This window comes from Lepus europaeus, chromosome 3 (genome assembly GCF_033115175.1).
Source record: "Lepus europaeus isolate LE1 chromosome 3, mLepTim1.pri, whole genome shotgun sequence".
Lineage (NCBI taxonomy): Eukaryota > Metazoa > Chordata > Mammalia > Lagomorpha > Leporidae > Lepus > Lepus europaeus.
The window spans coordinates 122,342,669-122,365,116 of NC_084829.1; the positions used below are offsets into that span (position 1 = coordinate 122,342,669).

The 22,448-nt window shown below is 36.0% G+C and overlaps 1 protein-coding gene across 1 annotated transcript in view; it reads right to left on the reverse strand.

Annotated features, from left to right (window-relative positions):
- The window catches only part of LOC133756651 (triadin-like), a 284,878-nt gene that overhangs the window by 137,522 nt on the left and 124,908 nt on the right, over positions 1-22,448 (reverse strand). Inside the window, exons 11-12 of the mRNA XM_062187259.1 lie at positions 20,978-21,028; positions 14,364-14,414 (exon numbers count right to left, since the gene is read on the reverse strand). Coding sequence (XP_062043243.1) covers positions 14,364-14,414; positions 20,978-21,028 — 102 coding nt within the window. The remainder of the gene's footprint in view (positions 1-14,363; positions 14,415-20,977; positions 21,029-22,448) is intronic.

Here is a 22,448-nt window from a genome sequence, read left to right on the forward strand (position 1 = left end):
ACAAGTTATAAATACTTTTAGAAGAGTGTGGGGTAACAAAATCTGGATTTAAAATCAAGCTATGTCAATATTTGTCACTAATGAAATAGAAAAATAATTGTTACATTGATAGGGAAAGTTAAGTGACATATGTAACAAAAGTAGTTATTTTTTAATTACTCTTCTAAACTCAATGCATGGATTTTCAGGATAATTTTCTCTTATTTCCTTTCCGAACTGCTGTTTCATCCCTGAATATGCAAAACAGTAGTTGATATGTGAGAAATTCTTAAGATATTGCCCAAGGTGAGCAGCAGTTTTATTATGCTGCTTGGTCCATCAGTACAAAATCTGTTGATGGTAGTTCTATTGATGGTTGCGTCTCCAATTTTTTGATCATATGAGACTTCTATTCTTAACTGTGACTTGTTTCTGGTCATATAAAATATTTACATATATATTCTTTTTAATTTTTTAAAGATTTATTTATTTATTTATTTGAAAGGCAGAGTTTACAAAGAGGCAGAGGGAGAGAGAGAGAGAGAGAGAGAGTTCTTCCTCCCCTGATTAACTCCCCAGAGGGCCACAATGACTGGAGCTGGGCTGATCCAAAGCCAAGAGCCAGGTGCTTCTTCTGGGTCTCCCATGTGGATGCAGAGGCCCAAGGACTTGGGCTGTCTTCTACTGCTTTCCCAGGCCATAGCAGAGAGCTAGATTGGAAGTGGAGCACCCGGGACTCGAACCAGCGCTTATATGGGTTGCTGGCACTGCAGGCGGCAGTTTTACCTCCTATGCCACAGCACTGGCCCCAAAATACACATTTTAAAAGTTTATTTAAAACTTTTGTACAGAGACTCTTCAGTAAATTATGGTTAATGTTGGCAATCAGGACATGAATGTAAGAAAGAGAAAAGGAAACTTATTTTTGAGTTTATCTTTGCTGTTCATTTCCCTACTACTGGGTAGAATTGTATAACCACAAAATATTGAGTTGCCGTGACCATGTGCCACTAGAGCCCTTCATTTTAGGCTCCACATGCAAGCATAGCAGAAACGTGGAAGCAAGACATCCCCATGCTGAGTTGTTGAGACAGACAGCCTGCCATTTCATATGCAGCACTGAATTTTCCAAGCTGTTGATTTCATTTATGAAATATAAATTGCTGATGGCCTGGGGAATGGACCTTCATTAATGATTTTTCAATGTCATCAACACTGTATTGTCAAGTGGAGCAACTCAGTGAAAGACTGTAATAGTGATCCACACAATTTAAGAGTATTTATTTTGTCTTCATAAGAAAAAGAAATGTACTCAATTTAATAATGTTAAGAATTTGCATTCATCTCAGAATGACTCTATTTTAAGTAATTTGCAAGATAGGCACTGAATATTATTGATATTTTTCTCACTTTTTTATTGTCATGATTACATTTCCTTCTGCAGCATGGAGAGACCCTTATGTATAACAAAATAAACTAATAACTATTTTCCAGTAACTTATATGTTCCATTTGGCACACAGTATTCACTAGGCTAAATATATTATAAGCACCTAATATATGATATTCTTATAATATTTTATATATATTTAGTGGCTCTCTATTCTAAAAACATAAAATTCATATGTCCTGGAATGAAGATCTATTTTGTCTGCTAAATGGTGTTGCTTATATTGTTCTTTGCAAATAATTCTGGTAAATAAATATTTCTTGAAAAAAAATCAATGAATTATATAATCTTTCTTTATAATTCCTATGAGATAAATGTTATTAGACCCACTTTACAAAGGCAACATTAAGGCTTAATAATTTGTCTAAGTACTTACTCAATAGAGAGGCACAAACAGATTTGAATCTTCACTTTTATCTAATTCTGGAACAATATGTTTAACTTCAAAATTAAATGTTTAACTTCATTTTACATTGTTTAACAAAAATATGATCTGAAATTCCTGTCCTATTAATGAAAATTCTTTTATGAGTGAAAAATAACTGATTAAATTAGAACTGATCCACAGAAATTGAATTCTGTTTCACATTTTCTTTAGAATTTAAAAAAAATATGTTTATTTATTTGAGAGGCAGACAGAAAGATTAAATATGATGGATGGAGAGACTCTCATCTGCTGTTTCACTCCCCAAATTCCCACAATGTACTTCTGGCTGCCACTGAGGCCATGAGCTGGGAATTCAACCCCAGTGTATCACATTTGTGGCAAGAACTCAATCACTTGGGCTGATCACCATTTTCTCTCAGTACCCAAAGTGACAGAAGGTTAGAGTGAGAAGCAGAGCAAGACTTGGCACTCAAGCTCTTTGATATGGAATGTGGTTTCATATGCTGTGTCTTATACACTAGGCCAAACGTCCATGACATCTTAAGATTTTGATATATTACTTACTCCTGTTATTTAAAACTAACCAGAAGCCAGCACTGTTGCTCAGTGGATTAAGCCATCTCTTACAACACCAGCATCCCATATTGGAGTGCCAGTTCAAGTCTTCACCACCCTGCTTCCAATCCAGCTCCCTGTTAAGGCTCCTGGGAAAGCAGGGAAAGATACCAAGTACTTGGGCTCCAGTCACCCATGCTGGAGACCCAGATGAAGTCCCAGGCTCTTGGGTTTGGTCTAGACAATTCCCAGCCTTTCAGCCATTTGGGAAGAGAACCAGCGAATAGAAGATCTCTTTCTCTCTCTGTCTCTCACTGTGTGACACTCTACCATTTGATTAAATAACATAAATCTTTTAAAAAAATCTATTCAGAGTGGCTATGTGAATGAATTAGCTTATAGACAGTTATTTCACAATAGAAGCTAGTGCCCCATGTTACAGAGCACTGTGCTTTTCCATAACATCTATGTATACACAAAACATGCCTACACTACATGTTCTCTGTCTCTCTGTGTCTGTATCTGTCTATATTTTGCATCACCTATCCTAACTTGGCCCACAAGAAAAATAATTATGATTTATAAGCTTCTGTAGGTGTAATTCTAAAATGACTAGTTCATAAGGAAAGTTCTTGATATATGATTCAATTTTTTATGCCTAACCCCTGACTCTGCAATCCTTCTTTGGAAAGATTCCCATAGGAGTTTGATGCTCAAAAAGTTCGCTGAGTGGACACTAAAAACACAAATTTGGCTACAGGGCATTCTGTCTTTGCTGCACAGAATAAATGCATACTTAGCTCCTGCCTCATTGTGTCATCTTTTCAATTTCATGACCCCTGGTCTTTTGTGTATGCTAGAAACAGTGTAACATATTTCTGATCCTGTCCTTTTGACTTTATCTATTCTTTCTTTTATGCCTACCTGTGTAGGCTTCATTAGTCTTTCCTTCCTAGTGTGAAGGGCACACATTTAAATAGGTAAGATATAACTGGAAGCAGCTGCACACATTGTAAGTCACACAAAGAATAGCCGGTTGTAACAAGGTTTTGTGATATTATCTGAAGACTGTAGACAGCTGGGAAGATGTATTCCAGCTAAGGAACCAGTAGGCTTCAATGGGTTCAGAATGTTGTGAAAAAGATTTCTTGCCAAGGTAAATAAACAATATTCTTTGTTTTTACCTCATGAAAAAGATCCATTAACCAAATTTTGGCTTGCTACTCTCGGTACCTGCTGTGATTTTATTAAACTTGAAGTGATAATGAGCAATTAAGTTAATAAAAGTTCATATGTTTAAGTGTGCATACTACTATATATGGTTCAAATATGTAAAAATTATAGATAGCTTTACATGAAAAATAACACACTCAAATTTTCAATGAAAATTGAAAAAGCCTGTTATGATATTTTAATAATTTCTAGTCAAAGAGAGAAGCATTTTAGAATGTAAAATATCTTGGAGGACAGGAGACACAGACTTGCAGAGTGGCATACTCTTATCCCAGTTCTCCCCTTTGAGTGATACTTTAAATGGAAAGAACAACATTAAAGGAATCATACTCGTTTTGGGATACAAGCTTCTAATTTTATTTTTATTACATATATATAGTTATACATGAATGATAGTTGTACTTTAACTTTTTGAATGAAGGAAAAAATTCATAGGGATTACATACATTGCTCTTATAAAGCTATTATTATGGAGAAAACTCCGGCTCCTGCAACCACATTTTAAAAATCAATTGTTCATTTACTTGAAAGCAAAGAGAGAAAGAGAGAGTGAGAGATCTGCTATGTTGTGGCTCACTCCTCTGCGATTGCCAGGGCTAGGTATGCCAATCCAGGAGTTAGTAACTCCATCCTGCTCATCCATGTATGTGGCAGAGACCCAAGCACTTGAGTTTTTATCTGCTACCTTCCCAGATGTTTTAGCAAGAAGGAGTATTGGAAGTGGAGGAGTCAGTACTGAAGTCATCAATTCAACGTAGGATATGTGTGTCCGAAGAGGCAGTTTGATCCGCTGAGGGACACTTCACTTTTCTTACTAACATAGAACCTTTAGCAATTTGTCAAGTTAGAATTTGAAATAATCAGCATAACTGGAATAATTTTAGACATTGGTGTCTGTTATTAGCAAAACTTTCACTTTAATGATTCTTCAAAAATGAATCATCATGGATTTGTAATAGCATTTATTGACATTTTAAGCTCAAGAATCCTGATTGGTCATTTTTATATCAACAAATTATCTGTAGCTTTACTCAATTCTTAGCAGATAAATAAAGTTATTTTGAAAACAAAAAATCATGATTACATGTTAGAATAAATGTGTAGATATATTCCAATATTGAAGAAAGAAATTAATTTTTCCAGTGGCCCTTAAAGAGGACACAAAGTAATTATTTCAGCATAGAAATATTGGATAATCATTTAATCTTTGTGCATCAATTTCTTCTCTGTTAACACAAGATTCATAACATTTTTCCTTAATATACTTAAAAGTACAATTAAATCACACCAACAAGTTAAATCAGAAGGGAATAAAATCAACAGAAAATAAAATACTGATATTTATTATTAAATAAACTTCTATGGACTAAGTATTAGACTTTAAAACTATTACGGTAAGTCTTAATATATTTCAGAGGTTAACAGTATCATGAATGGTAATTATGTAAGTGAATTGCAGTAATATTAGATAATTTTAAAAATTCAGAATGGTGAATCAAATATACAGATTAACTGAGCTTTCTCACTAGAGTTATTAGTTACCAAAGACAAATTAATTCCCTATAATACCAGCTTAAATAGAATCAGACCACTGAAAAACATTCATATGCGAATTTATTTTTAAAACAAATGCTATATTTATGTTCACCATTGGATATTAGAATATTTGGAGTCACTAAATGTAGCAATGTAACAACAATGGTCAAGTTTACATACATTGAGTTTACATATTCTAAAAGGTTCCCTTTGGAATAAGTTGCTGAGACCAATGGACTTTGATTTTTTTCTCATAAAAACAGAATACACATTGCTTCTCGGCCTTTTGGCTAAGATCAATTGTAAAAACAGAATACGCAATATATAATCTTTCAAATCAGGCAAACTTGAATCTGGATAAATCAGTGCTTATTTAACCACCATTGGGAAGCTTATAATGATATGCAAAAACTAATGACAACTGAACAGACATAAAATACCAACTTCTAGGAAATAAAGAGCAGGAAGATAGATTAGTAACACTGCCACTCAAATTGGTCGCACTCAACTCATACTAAGAATAGTCTGGATTCCTCAAGTTTAAGTACTAACTTTACTATTCACTAAGTTTATGTGGAACATTAGTCTTTTCATCCTCATCTCTTTCCAAAGGAACATTCAAACATGTTTCCTTTATTTTTAAAATTAAAATCTGAAGATATTTAAAATGTCATTTGGTTATTTATCCCTTGTTCATTATATACTCTGAAATACATTTTTCAATTGTGTAACTAATTGTTCCCTTTGGATTTGCTCTCTTTGTGTCTTAAGAACTCCCCATCTAAAAGTTTTATATATACATATATATACATTATTGATTGACTCTTCCATTTTGCTTAATATTTGAAGTTTGTCTTTTACCATCATCCTGAAATATCTTAAATTGGTTTCTGTGCAAACATAATGAAATTTAATTTTTTCATATTAGAAGCAGTTATGTATTTTCATTTAATTGTCCAGTTATATATCTGCACTATAATATATTTCCCAACATTCAGGATTTCATTTACTGAATTACTATTATATTTCTTAGTGTTTTTTCCTATATGTATGTTGATTACATAGTATTAAACTAAAATAATTCTGTAATAATAAGTTCCATTTTACTCCTTTTTAAAAAGATTTTAGGGGCTGACACTATGGTATAGCGGGTAAAGCCACCACCTACAGTGCCGGCATCCCATATGGGCGCTGGTTCGAGTCCTGACTGCTCCACTTCTATCTAGCTCGCTGCTATGGCCTGGGAAAGCAGTAGAAGATGGCCCAAGTCCTTGGGCCCCTGCAGCCACAGGGAGACCCTGAAGAAGCTCCTGGCTCCTGGCTTTGGACTGGCACAGCTCCGTCCTTTGCGGTCAATTGGGGAGTGAACCGGCAGATGGAAGACCTCCCTCTCTATGCCTCTCCTTCTCTCTCTGTGTAACTCTGATTTTCAAGTAAAATAAATAAATAAATAAATAAATAGATTTTAATTATTTATTTATTTGAGAGGTAGAGTTACAGAGAGAGAGAAAGGGAGAGAGAGAGGAACAGAGAGAGAAAGAGAGAAAGACAGAGAGGGAGAGACATAGAGAGATCTTCTTTCTATTGGTTCAATCCCCATTGGCTGCAATGGCCAGAGCTGGGCCCATTCAAAGCCAGGAGTCTCCCACATGGGTGCAGGGGCCCAAGCACGTGACTGTCTGCTACTGCTTTCCCAGGCCATAACAGAGAACTGAATCAGAAGAGGAGCAGCCCAGACATGAACCAGTTCTCATATGGGGTGTTGGCGCCATAGGTAGAGGCTTAGTCTACTATATCAAAACCCCATCTCCGCTCCCCAAGTTTTTTAAAAACAAGTATCACATCCAAATCCATTTGCATTTCAAAATTAATTTTAGTAAATTTAGAATTTATCATGTTCCACTGTAAAAATGTTGTTCATATTTTAACTGGTATTTATATGTTGCTGTAGAGACAAGAGCTATATTGCAGAAAGGAAAAAGACAACTGAAAAATATACTCAGGTCTTTTTAAATTGATTTCAAAACTGGTTCTTGATTTTTTACATGAAAATATTGTAAATATCAAGTTAAATTTATTCTTTGTTAAAGATTTTGCTACAATTGTGGATAAGATTTCATTTAACTAACATATTTTGAAATTACTCATCATTGACATTAGGGAGCACTATCAAGTTTTGTAGCTTAATCTGATAGCTAGGAATTTTGCTAATCACTGCTTTAAAATAATTGATTATTTATTAATATAAAGAGAACTGTGAAGTGATGCTATAACTAGTACTAAAACAGTATTTTTCACTTTGTTTCTGTGTGGGTGCAAACTGATGAAATCTTTACTTAGTATATACTGAATTGATCTTCTGTATATAAAGATAATTGAAAATGAAAAAAAAAACCTGGTGTTAATTTGGAAATTGCATAGAAAATTAATGAATTTGGATCTCTGTCTTTAATGTGCTGTACACTGTGATTTAATGCTATAACTAGTACTCCAACAGTATTTTTCACTTTGTGTTGCTAAGTGAGGGCAAACTGTTGAAATCTTTACTTTATATATACTGAACTGATCTTCTGTATATAAAGATAATTGAAAATGAATCTTGATGTGAATGGAAGGGGAGAGGGAGCGGGAAAGGGGTGGGTTGCAGGTGGGAGGGAAGTTATTGGGGCGGGGAGCCATTGTAATCCATTAGCTGTACTTTGGAAATTTATATTCATTAAATAAAAGTAAAAAAAAAAAAAACAGCTTCATGGAGTTCATTGACACAATTCTGAGAATATAATGATACTTCTCTCCTTTTTCCTTTCCCTCCCTCCATCTTTTTCCTTCCCTCACTCTATCCTCCTTCCTTTCTTCCTTTCTTTTTTTAGTTTTTGTGATAACATTTAATTTACTTTATAGTGAAAGGCTTATAGATACTTGTTTGCATATACACTTGTTTTTTTATTGAGATGATAACATCTTCTGAGGAAAAAATGTTGATTCTCCCTTTAAATTATTACATCTTTTCACTGATGGTTGAAAGAATGGCAATTTTAGTATTTATCACTTCTGATATACTTAAGATGATGGACTTTTCATTGGAGGTTTAGAAGTCCCTTATGTCTTTTGTCAGAAGTTTGTGATGAATTACTGCTGTCTGTTATTGAACAGTCTGTTTTGTTTGTTTGTTTGTTTATTTTGTTTTGGTTTGGTTTGGTTTTTGACAGGCAGAGTGGACAGTGAGAGAGAGAGACAGAGAGAAAGGTCTTCCTTTTGCTGTTGGTTCACCCCCCAATGGCCGCTGCGGCTGGCGTGCTGCAACCAGCGCACCGCACTGATCCGAAGGCAGGAGCCAGGTGCTTCTCCTGGTCTCCCATGGGGTGCAGAGCCCAAGCACTTGGGCCATCCTCCACTGCACTCCCGGGCCACAGCAGAGAGCTGGACTGGAAGAGGGGCAACCGGGACAGAATCCGGCGCCCTGACCAATACTAGAACCCGGTGTGCTGGCGCTGCAGGCGGAGGATTAGCCTATTGAGCCGCGGTGCCGGCCTTGAACAGTCTGTTTAAAGTTTTTGAATGACTCAAATTTCTCATTTAATCTAGTAATTTTTTCTGATGTTTCTGATAGATTGTTTTGAGGTCCTCGCTTTGCTTTGATTTATCAACTCATGATGTCGTGTGAAGAGACATTGCTACTATTATCTAAAATTTTTGTATTATAATGCTAACTAGGGTTTCTTTTTATCTTTCTTTTCTTTTTTTTTTTTTTCATTACTATTTTCTGTTCTGTTCTCCACTTCAGACATGGATTAACACTTCCTTTTAAGACTCACTTAAAGCACTTGCTTACCATAATGGACATTACTACCTTCGTTGTATAGGAATACAACTGCTGGTCCATGATTCTCCATCCAGAGCCCAGCACCAACACAGTTTATCCTGACTCATTATCTTGTTTTCTATTTTGTTTTTCATCCAATTATATGTTTTTCTCTTGACTTCACAAGGCTATGTCTTTAAAATTTATCCATCTATGTTTTACGTCTGATTTTAAAGTCTGGGGAAAAGAAGAGCCCTTGAAGCCTGAATATATATGTACACTCATACACACACACTTTACTCACTTTGGTATCTATATATACATTGTAATGGAAAATGAGATTGTGAAAAGCTAAATTCTTTGTATCTACCACATAATAAGAATCTCAGATCCTAGATTTGGAACAATATTTTCATATTAATTCAATAGATGATTTCTGTGCCTAAATGACATTAACAACATATAACAACAATATATAATGTCTTTAACATTATCCAAAGAAGAATATGCTATTGCTCTTTAAGTCTTGAAAGATTAGCACACAATAGATTAACTTCTTGTGAAAGTGAGCAGGATATTGTCATATTATGTCTAATACTCTTTTAGGAGAAATTCAGTGAAGCTTTTTGAAGGAGTTTTCTATTTACTAAAACAAGTGTTGAACCTTCCATCTACCAACTTTTTTCCAATTACTACTGTTAACAAAAATTCATTTCAAATGAGGCTGTTCTGATATGTGTGAGATGATGCTGATCCCTTTGATAGCAAGGCTAAAGGAACACCACCTCCCAAGGGGGAAAGAAAAAGTCACTTTGTACATCATGATTCTAGTCACAGATAAAATGCCCTACACTGTCATTGCATTAAGCACAGCAGATCTCAACTTTACTGGGATGTTTGAAAATAAAATGAATTCAATACATAGAATTTTGAAGCACCTTTAATGTTGTAGTTCCCACTTTAAGTGGGAAAACAAAAATGACTAATGAAATATTCTGCCAGTAAACTGAGGGCTCAACTTCTAAAGTAAAAATAACACAATGAAAATTAATATTTCTATTAATTACATTCAATGGACTTTTTATATAAGATCTGCCTAATACTTTTCATTAGCAATTTTGAAGAAAATGATGCAACAAAGTAAAAATTCAATTAGTGAAATAAAGATTTAAGTGAAAAAATACATTTTCTTTAATGTTCTGCATGTTCTCTTGTCCCCATCACTATTGTCTCAGACCAGGAACTTCCTGGCACTACACTGAGCAGGTGTTTGGGATTATGAAAAGATGTCTGGAAGGTAAGAAAAAGACAGAAGACTCACGAGTTTATGCTTTCAGTGATCAAAGACTGAAATTAACAAAAAATGCATTTGTCTATACAAATGTGGACGTATCTTTCTGCCTTTCAAATAAATTAAAAATAAATGTTTTTTAAAGGAGACATGTGCTTGAAATAACATTTAAGATTCTGTGTTCCATATTTTGGTATCTGGGTTGGAGTCTTGGCTCCACTCTGGATTCCATCTTCCTGTGTGCCCTGGGAGGCAGCAGGCGATCGCTTAAATTGTTGAGTCCCAGTCTCCTGCAGGGGAGACTAGAATTGAGCTGTAGGTGCCTGGCTTCAGCCTGACCCAGACCTGACAATTATGTATATTTCTGGAGTTAACCAGCATATAGGTGATATCTCTCCCTTCCAAGTAAATAAATAAGTGAATAATGTTAAAAATTAAAAATGTCTTCTTGTTTCTATTTTTTTATATCGATGCCTGAATTCGGCAAAGAAAATTCATCACTATGTGATTAAATCACTTAATACTATCAAATCGATTCAATTTTTGTTGTTGTAGAAATATCCCATCACTAATGAGATCAAGATAAACAAATCTATAGCTTATTTATAATAAATTGAGTTTTAGTAAATTGAGGTTTATTTCCTTAATCTTTTTTTTAATTTATTTATTTTATTTAGTGAATATAAATTTCCAAAGTACAGCTCATGGATTACAAAGGCTTCCCCCCCACACAACTTCCCCCCTACCCGCAACCCTCCCCCCTCCCACTCACTCTCCCCTTCCATTCCCATCAAGATTCATTTTCAAATCTCTTTATATATAGAAAATCAGTTTAGTATATATATAGATTTCAACAGTTTGTCCTCCCATAGAAACACAAAGTGAAAAAATACTGTTGGAGTACTAGTTATAGCATTAAATAACAGTGTACATCACATTAATGACTGAGATTCTGCAAGATATTTTTTTTAAAAAAAGATTGATTATTTTTCTATGTAATTTCCAATTTAAAACCAAGGGTTTCCTTAATCTTCACAATTTATCCAATTGTTGAATAACAACATATAGAAATATTAATCTACCCCTTGGCCATTTAACACAATGTGTATTAATCCTTGTGCAAGGCAAAATATCCTAATTTATGTGTCATGCTAACATAAAAATAGTGCAGAACAACTATGAACTACTGCATTGGGGATGCTGACAGTAACATTTTTGATGTATTAATACATTTCCAAAATGAAACAAAAATCCTTTAATAGGTTTGCAGCTATGTTGCTTTAAATGCTTTTAAAAATATGAAGTAAATACGTGAGCTGAGAAAAAAATGTTTTGCTCTCATGTTTCATTAAATAAAAATTTTGTTTAATTTAACATTGATTGCAAAATTAGAAAACCATGGCCTAAGGGCTTGGTTTGTATATGGTGCTGTTCCGATTAATGGAAGCTCTACATGTATCCTTCATTACTCTGACTGAGTCTTCTGTCAGCTTTCCCTTCCGGATGTTCTCCTTATCTCTCTCAACTGTAACACATTCTCATGTAAATTCACCAGGAGTCTTTCTCTTTTGAATAAAAAAAATGCCAGTAAGCTGATCTCTCAGGGTAAATGTAGAAATAGGCTCTGCTTTCTATCACTCACTAGAGTAGGTATATTTCAGTTTCAATGTTTCACTAATATGGGTACAATGAAAAATTGATACTGTTCATTTTGACATCAAGAAATATTAGATAACTGGGAGCACAATGCCATGCCCACAGAATTTGCTTGCATTAGTTAGACACTAAATGCATTGCATTGGAGTCAGCATGCTTACTTATGTTTCAGGGGACACAATTTGAAATATGTCATATATCAAAATCCACCTTATTCCAACTCTACCACAATGGGAGGGTCAGAGGTACACCATGGCACATTTAAAGACAGTAGTGCATGTTTTGGAGACTGGAGTTATAATGTTGACTTTGCTACAAACTATAATTACTTCATAAAATTGTTAGACGATTCAAGTTTAATTTATTTATAAGTTAAGAGGAATGATAGTACCTCACCCTAAAGTCCCTCCTTGCTTCAATAATTGTTTAGAGCTCTATTATATCTAATCCACAACAGCATTTATTATTTTATTTTATTTTAAATCATTGCTTTTTTTTTTTTTTTTTTTTGACAGGCAGAGTGGATAGTGAGAAAGAGAGACAGAGAGAAAGGTCTTCCTTTTTGCCATTGGTTCACCCTCCTATGGCCGCTGCGGACGGAACATCTCGCTGATCTGAAGCCAGGAGCCAGGTGCTTCTCCTGGTCTCCCGTGCGGGTGGCAGGGCCCAAGGACATGGGCCATCCTCCACTGCCTTCCCAGGCCATAGCAGAGAGCTGGCCTGGAAGAGGGGCAACCGGGATAGAATCCGGCGCCCCAACCGGGACTAGAACCCGGTGTGCTGGCGCTGCAAGGCAGATGATTAGCCTGTTAAGCCACGGCACCGGCCAATCATTGCTTTCAATACCTAGTTTCAAGTTTTTTGCTTTTTTTTTTTTTTTTTTTTTTTTTTTTTTTGACAGCTAGAGTCACAGACGGTGAGAGAGACAGACAGAGAGAAAGGTCTTCCTTCCACTGGTTCACTCTCCAATTGGCCGCCACAGCTGGAGCTGAGCCAATCCAAAGCCAGGAGCCAGGTGCTTCCTCCCAGTCTCCCATGTGGGTGCAGGGGCCCAAGCACTTGGGCCATCCTCCACTGCTTTCCCAGGCCACAGTAGAGAGCTGGACTGGAAGAGGAGCAACCGGGACTAGAACCGATCCCCATATTGGATGACAGCACCACAAGCGGAGGATTAACCTAGTGCGCCGCGGCGCTGGCCTCATTTATGTTGTTTTAAGGAAAGCAGTTTGCAGTATTTTATTTTATTTTATTTTTTTTATTTTTTATTTTTTTTTGACAGGCAGAGTGGATAGTGAGAGAGAGAGAGACAGAGAGGAAGGTCTTCCTTTTTTGCCGTTGGTTCACCCTCCAATGGCCGCTGCGGACAGCGCATCTCGCTGATCCGAAGCCAGGAGCCAGGTGCTTCTCCTGGTCTCCCTTGCGGGTGCAGGGCCCAAGCACTTGGGCCATCCTCCACTGCCTTCCCGGGCCATAGCAGAGAGCTGGCCTGGAAGAGGGGCAACCGGGATAGAGTCCGGTGCCCCAACCGGGACTAGAACCCGGTGTGCCGGCGCCGCAAGGCGGAGGATTAGCCTGTTAAGCCAAGGCGCCGGCCTGCAGTATTTTATTATACTTATTCAAGGAGGTTTAATCTAGTGTACCACGGCACCAGCCCCATCTCAAGTTTTTAAAATCTTTTTATTAGTATAAAGAGAATATATTTCTTGCACTCCGTAGATACAATTCAAAGAAGATAATTATACTTCACTCCCTCAAACCTCCCTTCCTATCTTTCTTTTTTCCTTTCCTTTAATTTTTGTAATAGCATAATTTCAATTTACTTTAAACTCACACACTTAAGGTACCACTAACCATATGTTCAACAAATAACAAGTAGAAAGACCACTGTTCTACAGGCAATAAGACAAGAGCTGTAAACAATTATCAGATCACAAAATATCAGCCAAGATTTTTCTGAGTATTTATGAAAGGTAGTTCCCAGGGCTGGTGCTGTGGCGCAGCAGGTTAGCTGCCACCTGAGACACTGGCATCCTATTTGAGCTCCAGTCAAGTCCTGTCTGCTCCTCTTCTGTTCAACTCCCTGTTACCACATGGGAAAGCAGCAGAAGATGGCTTTCTCTCTCTCTCTCCCTCTCTCTCTCTCTCTCTCTCTCCCCTCTGCCTTTCAAATAAATTTTTTAAAAAGTCTTTTCAAAAAAGGTGGATCTCTCCATTTCCTTACAGGACCATGGAATCAGAATTCATATTATTTTTGAAATTTTTCAGTGTTTCTGACATAACTACTCTATTCTTACTGTTCCATTGTACAATTAGGAATTTGATTTTGAGAATTCAGTACTTTTTCCTTTGCTCAGAAACATTAGAGGATATAAAAATTATGATTTCCAAAGCCTAAAACAAATCACATTTCTTTTTGTAAAAAAATTAACATGCAATAGGAATATCAATCGGATTTTATTTTTATACATAATTACCTTTTTCCTTGAGGGAAGTTGGGACCTTCACTTCTTTCTCCTTTGTAAGTTCTGGAAAGAAACATTGAGCATTCATTTGAAGTTAATATAAAAGGATACCAAAAAAAAAAACTATATATGGGAGTCAGTGAGGTTAGTGAGTTATCAACAAATTGAAAATAGATGGAAATGATATGATTTAAAAACAAATCCATCAAATCCATCAAAACAATAGTATAGAATGAAACAAGCCCCTCCCCCAACCCTGATCATTTTTATGATCAGAGTTAGTGGTAACTTGAAGAATACAACTGAAATAAAATGAGATACAATTTCATTATCATTATTCAGTCAAATAAAGCTAAATGTATTCTACCTGCTTTAATGCAATGTGATTTCAATCATATCACAGCTTCAGATATATGTAAAAACAATGTCCTATATATCATTATACTTCCTCAACAACCTGTTAGAAAATATGAAAAAACTGAATGCTTTGACTGCTCTGAATTATTAAAGCTCAATACTCATTTCATATAAAAATGCTTACAATATAATGGGAAATTAAAAAAAAGGAAGAGGTCCAAGGTGCTGATCCTTTTTGTTCTTCTCACTTATGGATTTGGGTGACAATATAGAGAATATAGCATTGGCATGTGTAAATGGAAATGGATTCTAGAAATCATATAGAATTAAATGATTCTAGGTAGCTAAAGATGTGTCCAAAATGGGCTTTTAGGTGTTTTGCTAAGGAAATAAATAAGTCACATGAAGCTAAGTAATACACAAGCTCACTGATATGTGGAACCTGCAAAACGTGAACTCCCAGCAGTAAAGAGTAGAATGATGATTGGCGGATGCTAGAGTAGCTGGTGGATAAGGAAAAGGAAGATACTGGCACAAAGGGCACAAAGCTGCATTTAGAAGAAAAATATTTTGGCCGGCGCTGTGGCTTAACAGGCTAATCCTCCGCCTTGCGGCGCTGGCACACTGAGTTCTAGTCCCGGTTGGGGCGCCGGATCTATCCCAGTTGCCCCTCTTCCAGGCCAGCTCTCTGCTATGGCCCGGGAAGGCAGTGGAGGATGGCCCAAGTGCTTGGGCCCTGCACCCGCAAGGGAGACCAGGAGAAGCACCTGGCTCCTGGCTTCGGATCAGCGAGATGCGCTGTCCGCAGCGGCCATTGGAGGGTGAACCAACGGCAAAAAAGGAAGACCTTCCTCTCTGTCTCTCTCTCTCTCACTATCCACTCTGCCTGTCAAAAAAAAATAAAAAAGAAGAAAAATAGTTTAAATTTGCCACAGGAATAATTTCAAGTGTCTACCACAAAAATGATAAGTATGTGAAGAGTCTGCTATGTTAAATATCAGTTTAATCACTTCAAATTGTAAAAATATATCAACATCACATTTTACTGCATAAATTTACAATTGTTATTATTATTTTATTATATTAAAGAAGTAAAATATTTTTAAAGGGCTATTTCCTTAAAGTAGGGTTTTCTTGTTGGTGAAACAACAACCTTAGACACCTGTATATATGTAGATTTTTAAAAATGGGTTTGGTGTTAAAAAAAAAAGGCGGGGCTGGCATTGTGGTGTAGCGAGTAAAGCTGCCACCTGTAGCGCCAGCATCACATATGGGTGCTGGTTTGAGTCCTGGCTGCTCCACTACCAATCCAGCTCTCTGCTGTGGTCTGGGAAAGCAGTAGAAGATGGCCCAAGTCCTTGGGCTCCTGCACCCACATGGGAGACCTGGAAGAAACTCTTAGTACCTGGCTACGGATTGGAACAGCTCCAGCCATTGTGGCCATCTAGGAAGTAGACAAGCAGATGGTTCTCTCTCTCTCTCTCTCTCTCTCTCTCTCTCTCTCTCTCTGCCTCTCTTTCAAATAAATAAATAATTCTTTAAAGGAGACTAAGAAAGGCTATACTGCTATATATCATGATCAATATAAATAGGATAATTTTCTTCTCTATTGCAGCACATGAAGATGAAATCAAGAGCCCTAAATTGAATAAACACACTGAGAAGCTTCAATAGCTTTTTTCAAGCCTACAGGATAAATTATTGCAGTTGCATTTTCAGGCTAAGCCAAAATAACTAATATATTATAAAATGAGAAGTGATGGTGGAGAAAGATTCCCGGTCTAGTGGGAAGTCACAGAATTCAAAACTCAGCAGCTGCTTTCAATGGGTGAGTATACATATTTGTATGAGATTATAGTACTTATCAAGGTGGCCTACATTGTGGAAAAGTGAGTAAAGCCACCACCAGAGATGCCAGAACTACCTGTGTACACCTGCACCTGCCACTCATGTGAGAGACCAAGATGGAACTCCTGGCTTTTGCTTGGCCCAGCGCTGGCTGTTGTAGCCATCTAAGGAGTGAGCCCATGGGTGGAAGATGTCTTTCTGTCTCTCCCTCACTCTCTGTAACTATTATAAATAAATAAAGAAATAAATCCTTTAAAAAACAAAGTAGTTACCAAATACAAAACAGACAGTGAACCACCAAGATGACTTTGGATTTCTGAAGAAAGAAGATGAGGGAAAATAACAGATACACTTTGACAGGGCATCCTGAAGTAGTAAATCCATCACCTTATTAGTAAATCCATCACTGTCCTTATTAAGGGGATTCTGACCTGATTTAGGAAGAACACATACTTGGCTGTGCAGGCTCTAACTACCAAAGGATGAGAGCCGGTTATCAAATCTGATATTTCCCCACAAAAAATAGTGAAGAGAATACTATATGGGAATCCTGCACTTCTGAGTTAAGAAGAGATAAGTCTGTAACTTTGTGATTTGGGTCAGCTCTCAAGTCATTTTTCAACTCATCTGTTTATGAGGAGCAAAATTTTTGGAAAGCATTTTTATATACATAGTAATTTCTTTGTATTTATCTAAAGCCTTACAGGATGATTTATGAATCTTGATGATCAGGGCCTAAAATTATTTAACAGTGCTAGGATATAAATTGGAAATTTGTCAAAATTATCTGGGAAAAGAGGCTGTGTTACAGAAAAAGAAAATCATCCAGCTTTTGTTTGATGAGGAGGAATGGCCAAGAGAAAATATTTTGAATAAAAATAGTAGTTGGAGGAGCTTCAGATGCAGAGTCTTGAGCATCAGATTATAAAGTAAGATAAACTCTGTTGATGATCCTCTAGCATTAGCTCCAAATATACACAGGCCTGGATCAGAAACCAGTGAATAATTCTGATATTCCATTATATACTTCAGTAATAGAAAAACCGAAAATTTACGCTACTGCATAATCATAGATGAAATTAATCTCTCTGCTGCTTTATTTATCTGATCTGTATTTCCTAAGTCCATAAATAAATCTTGCATTCTCAAAAAAATCAGAACAGCTATTGGAAGCAAGTGGCAGTGAAATGGGGTTGATGTCATCAGGAAGATAACCGAGGACATGCGTTTTCTAGTTTCTGGGTTGCCAAAGCCACATAAGCATGGCTCTTGCTTTGTAGAAATGTTGAAAATGTTCGAGTCCCCTAGTTCAAGCAGTTGAACCAAGTGCAAAAATTGTTGAACTAAGTACAAAAATCAGCAAATCTTCCTCCAGCTTTTTTCCTTTGGAATAATCATCCCTAGAGCTTTCCATACCTCTTTATAAAAAGAGACAAGCTTAATGTGTTTCTTTAAAGGCTTAATTTACTCATTATCATCTCATCCCTTGTGTTGAGGTCCCAAATTTCATTGTATCATAGGTAGTTTTGAATTACACCATTGCTTCAATATGATTTGACTGTGTACACTAAGGGAAATCATGAAGAGACTGGTCAATCTCTTAAGTGTATAGTTCATGGAACTCACAAAATACAATGATTACAATGAAATAAATGGCCTTTTAGCAAGTGAAAAAATGGCATTCTGATTATGCCACCACTCAACAGTAGCCTACAAAAGATCATCCAGGAACCATAATACAACAAAGGCTTTTAAAGTCCTTAAAATGCAATTGATAATATTGCATTTTTTCATTGGATTTATTGGATTTTTAGTAATAACAAATGATATTCTGCGAAAAGAGCAATAAAAGTATTCTAAAAGAATATCCAACTTTTGGACAGCATTAATATAATATAGCTTGAACTTAGAATGTAATGTCTGGTTTAAATCATCAAAAGCCAATAAAAAAATATGAAGAAATCCTTTTAAGCATGATATTCTTAGGACCACAGAGACATTTTGCAAATAGCAGAGAATTCTACATCTAGGAAAAAGTGTCCACTAGGAAATTGCCTGCTTTTAAACATTAGTAACAATAATAATAGAAATCACATGGCCCTATTTGGTGAAGTGGTCTGTGTGAATTTAAATCCCCCAGGTAATAGATTTTGACAACTACCCTTTACAAATAGTTTGGGCTTTGGCACAAGTAAAGCTTCTAAAAGATAGTTTAAATGTTTTATAATAACCATTGCCTGAAGAGTAGTTTGCAGTTAAGCCTCTGCCTTTCCTAAGAGTTGTTTTCATAGTGAACAGTCATGCATGTTCCAAATATTCCTGGATCATCATACAAATAAACTAAAAGTATTACATATTACACTGACAGGAGGGAACATTTAGATTTTCCAAAATGTGAATTGCAAATTACATACACGTACACGTTCTCTCACAGCAGTATATTTCAGCGATACCTTTTCTTCTCACAAAGTTTTCAGATAAAATGAAAGTGGGTAGTTGGCAAGGAAAGGTGAAGATGTCCTTTACAAAGTACAAGTAATTAGTGGAAAAAATGGAATATATCCATCTTGGTAATTAAGCGAAATCACCCCAAATGCAAAAAGATTAATACCATTTTCTTCATAGAATTACAAACACATTTATGTCAGTTAATGTTTTCAGGTTATATAATAAGGTCTATACTCAATGCAACGTTTCTTTGAAGAATACCAATACAAAAGCACTGTGTTAAGGAGTAAGCAGTGTCAGCACTAAAATGAAAAGATGGGCATTAAAGCCAGGCAAACTTTGACTGTTACCTTCATCTCCTAACCACAGTGTGACACTCAATAACTTCCATTATCTTTCCCTCAGCTTCCTCATTTAAAAAATAAAGATAGCAGCACATCTTGCTGAGCAAAATAGAAAAAGTGTTTATCAATGTGCTTGTCAAGGAATAGGTATCCTGCTTCTTCTAGGTAAATGCCCTACTTACACCTGACTAATTCATCATCATTTTCACTTGAATTTAACATAATTTCTTGGGGAATTCCTTCCTTATCTTACTGGACATCATTAGGATCTCCAATTACAACCTTTCATTGCACCCTGTGCATATACTCCATAATCCTTATAAATTAAATCAATTACATTACTATTGCTATTCATTCTATGTAAGCATAATAGCTTTCTTGTATCCGTAGTGCCTGGTGAGTACCCGTATTGAACATGATGCATTAGATGCACAATAAATCATTGCTGAATGTGGTACCACTTGGTTCATATAAGAACTTAAGGAGAGAGTGGGTACTTGGCTGAGTTATTAAGATAGCTGCTAAGATGCCTGCATATCACATTGAAATGCCTGGGTTTAATTCCAACCTAGTTCTTGATTTCAACTTCCTGCCCATGCAAATACTGGGAGGCAGCCCGTGATGACTCCAGTGGTTTTGTCCCTGCCACCCACATGAGAGACCTGGATTGCTGTCCTGAATCCAGGTTCCAACCCCAGCCACTGCAGGCATTTTGAGAGTTAATCAACACATAGGAGAGCTTCCTTTCTGTCTCTCTTTCTCTCTCTTCTCATACTGTTTCTCAAGTGAATAAAAATATTAAGGTTGAATAACCAAGTCTTGATGAATAAACAGATGCTATTGCAATTACTTAATAAATTAATGTATATATCACACATAGAAACAATACAACAAATTGTAAACATAAGTTTATTCATTTGAATGAGAAGGTACTCAGTGAAGGATGAAACATAGAGAGAAATCTTGATGCTTTACATGGTCATTATTCATAAGAAGGAGTCCAGAATTTGGATCAACGGAGAGGAAACGCAGTTGGTTAATTCAGTAGCCTGAGGTCACAAAGTTTAAATCAGAATTTCATGCTTTTTATAGCAAGAAAGAGCCTGAAAAGATTAAAGTCGACAGAATATGCCTAAGAACATTTTAAAAATCACAGGATTCATAACTCCAATTACCAAATCTTGCTCCCTAGTTCTAGCTTTTCCATCTTTGTTTCTCTAATGATTTGCAAGAGCTTGAAAGAAAATATGCATGCAAGATGTATGTGGGTACAATATGAATGGATGACAAAAGAGAAGTAAGGAATACAGAGCCAAGTTCTTCCTAGTGTTATTTACATTTCTTCTATATTTTTCTTTGCTCTTTTACGTTTTTAAATGATTCTCCTTCTTGCATTTTTTGTTTTTCCCTCCCTTTCTTCTTTCCTCATTGTCTTCTTTCCTTCATGTCTTCTTTTATCCATTTATTTATTATTTGAAAATTGCAAAAGAACACTTTTTAAGTAATAGTGAATATGAAGAAAGCACTTTCAGGAGGAAAAATTAGTATAAAACTTTTTCAATAAGGTATTAAGTACGCAAAAAAAAAGTACGCAGTCAGATATTTCTACTAAAAGCATTCGCATATTACCTTTATCCTTCAGAACTGAAGAACTCTTCCCAGGTTTTTCTTTTCTAGTTTCTGCAAGAAAGATCATGAGAAGAAAAGGTTACAGGGAATAATAGGTTGGAGGGGGGGGACCACTAAGAGTTTATTTATGTGAATTAGAGGGTCTCTGAGTCAATAATCAAGCTGCAGATGTCTCCTGTGCTACATTGCCTATAAGGTACAGAACTAAGCTTACAACAGACAGAAAGTAAGACCATGGATTATTATCACAAGGGGAAGATAAAGACATAAACGAGATAGATGCAAATGAAATTCCACAGACTTTGGCGGAAGAATCGTAGCTAACCTGGTCTAATTACTATGTGTCAGACAATGTTCTCTACTATTTTGCCATCCAGTGTTCACAACAACCTTATGAGATACAGGAGTTTCATCATCATTTCTACTTTTCATATAAAAGGACTAAGTAATTTCCTAAAGACCATTAAACAGCAGACCTGGAGTTTAAACTGACAATTCTGAACTCAAAGATACTGGCTTCAATATCTGAATGATGGGAATCAGGACAAGCTTTTAGCACATAGCTCTGAGGCAGACACTGAAAAACAGAAAGGAATTAGATCAACAGAGATTAGGTGGGGTATTAAACCAATGAGATGAGGTAGAAAAACACATTTAGAAGATCAGAGAGAAAACAGTGAGGCCTGGGTTTGACACTCACTACACGTGAACAGAAGTCATATATAACTAGCAGAATGCAGTAGAAGAGATGCTAAAGAGAAATTTGGAAAAGATAATGTAGTTCCCCTTTATTATCTAATGACACTTCCTGTGGGAAATTCATCTGTAATGGAGTGATTCAGCTGATACTACCGCTCTGGAGAGTTTACATATATGTAGTTTTTGGAGGAGTTCCTCCAACATGTAACATTAACCATCGGCCATCAGAGTGAGCCATCATGGGCATCCAGGAGAGTGGACAACATGGGAAAGGTTGATTAATGAGACTAGTTATAGTTACATAGTAGTTCAGAAGTCTGGGTATTCTATTGCACGGTAAGGCAAATGCAAGCAATGATAGTACACTGTATATTTCTCTAAGACTTAGACGTGACTACTCTGGACATTACACAACTATACATATATTAAAATATCACATAATACTCCATCAGTATGTACAATTTTATGTGTCAACTAATTTTTAAATTAAAAATAAAAATTAATCTGGGAATGATCCCTGGAGTTCTTATTTGGTTTACATTAACATAATCTACTATCAGCTGAGGTAAAAATATAGGAAAGAGATCTTTAAAGGAAGATACAATCTTTGTTTTGAATGTATTATGTTTCATATTTCAATAAGACACCAAAGAAATATCTGGAAAAAGTTTCAACAACAGATGAAGTGCAGATTATAGGCAAGTGTTGCAGAAGCAAAGCAACATACAGTCTCACTTACACGTGGAAACTATCATTATAATGATAGTTAATT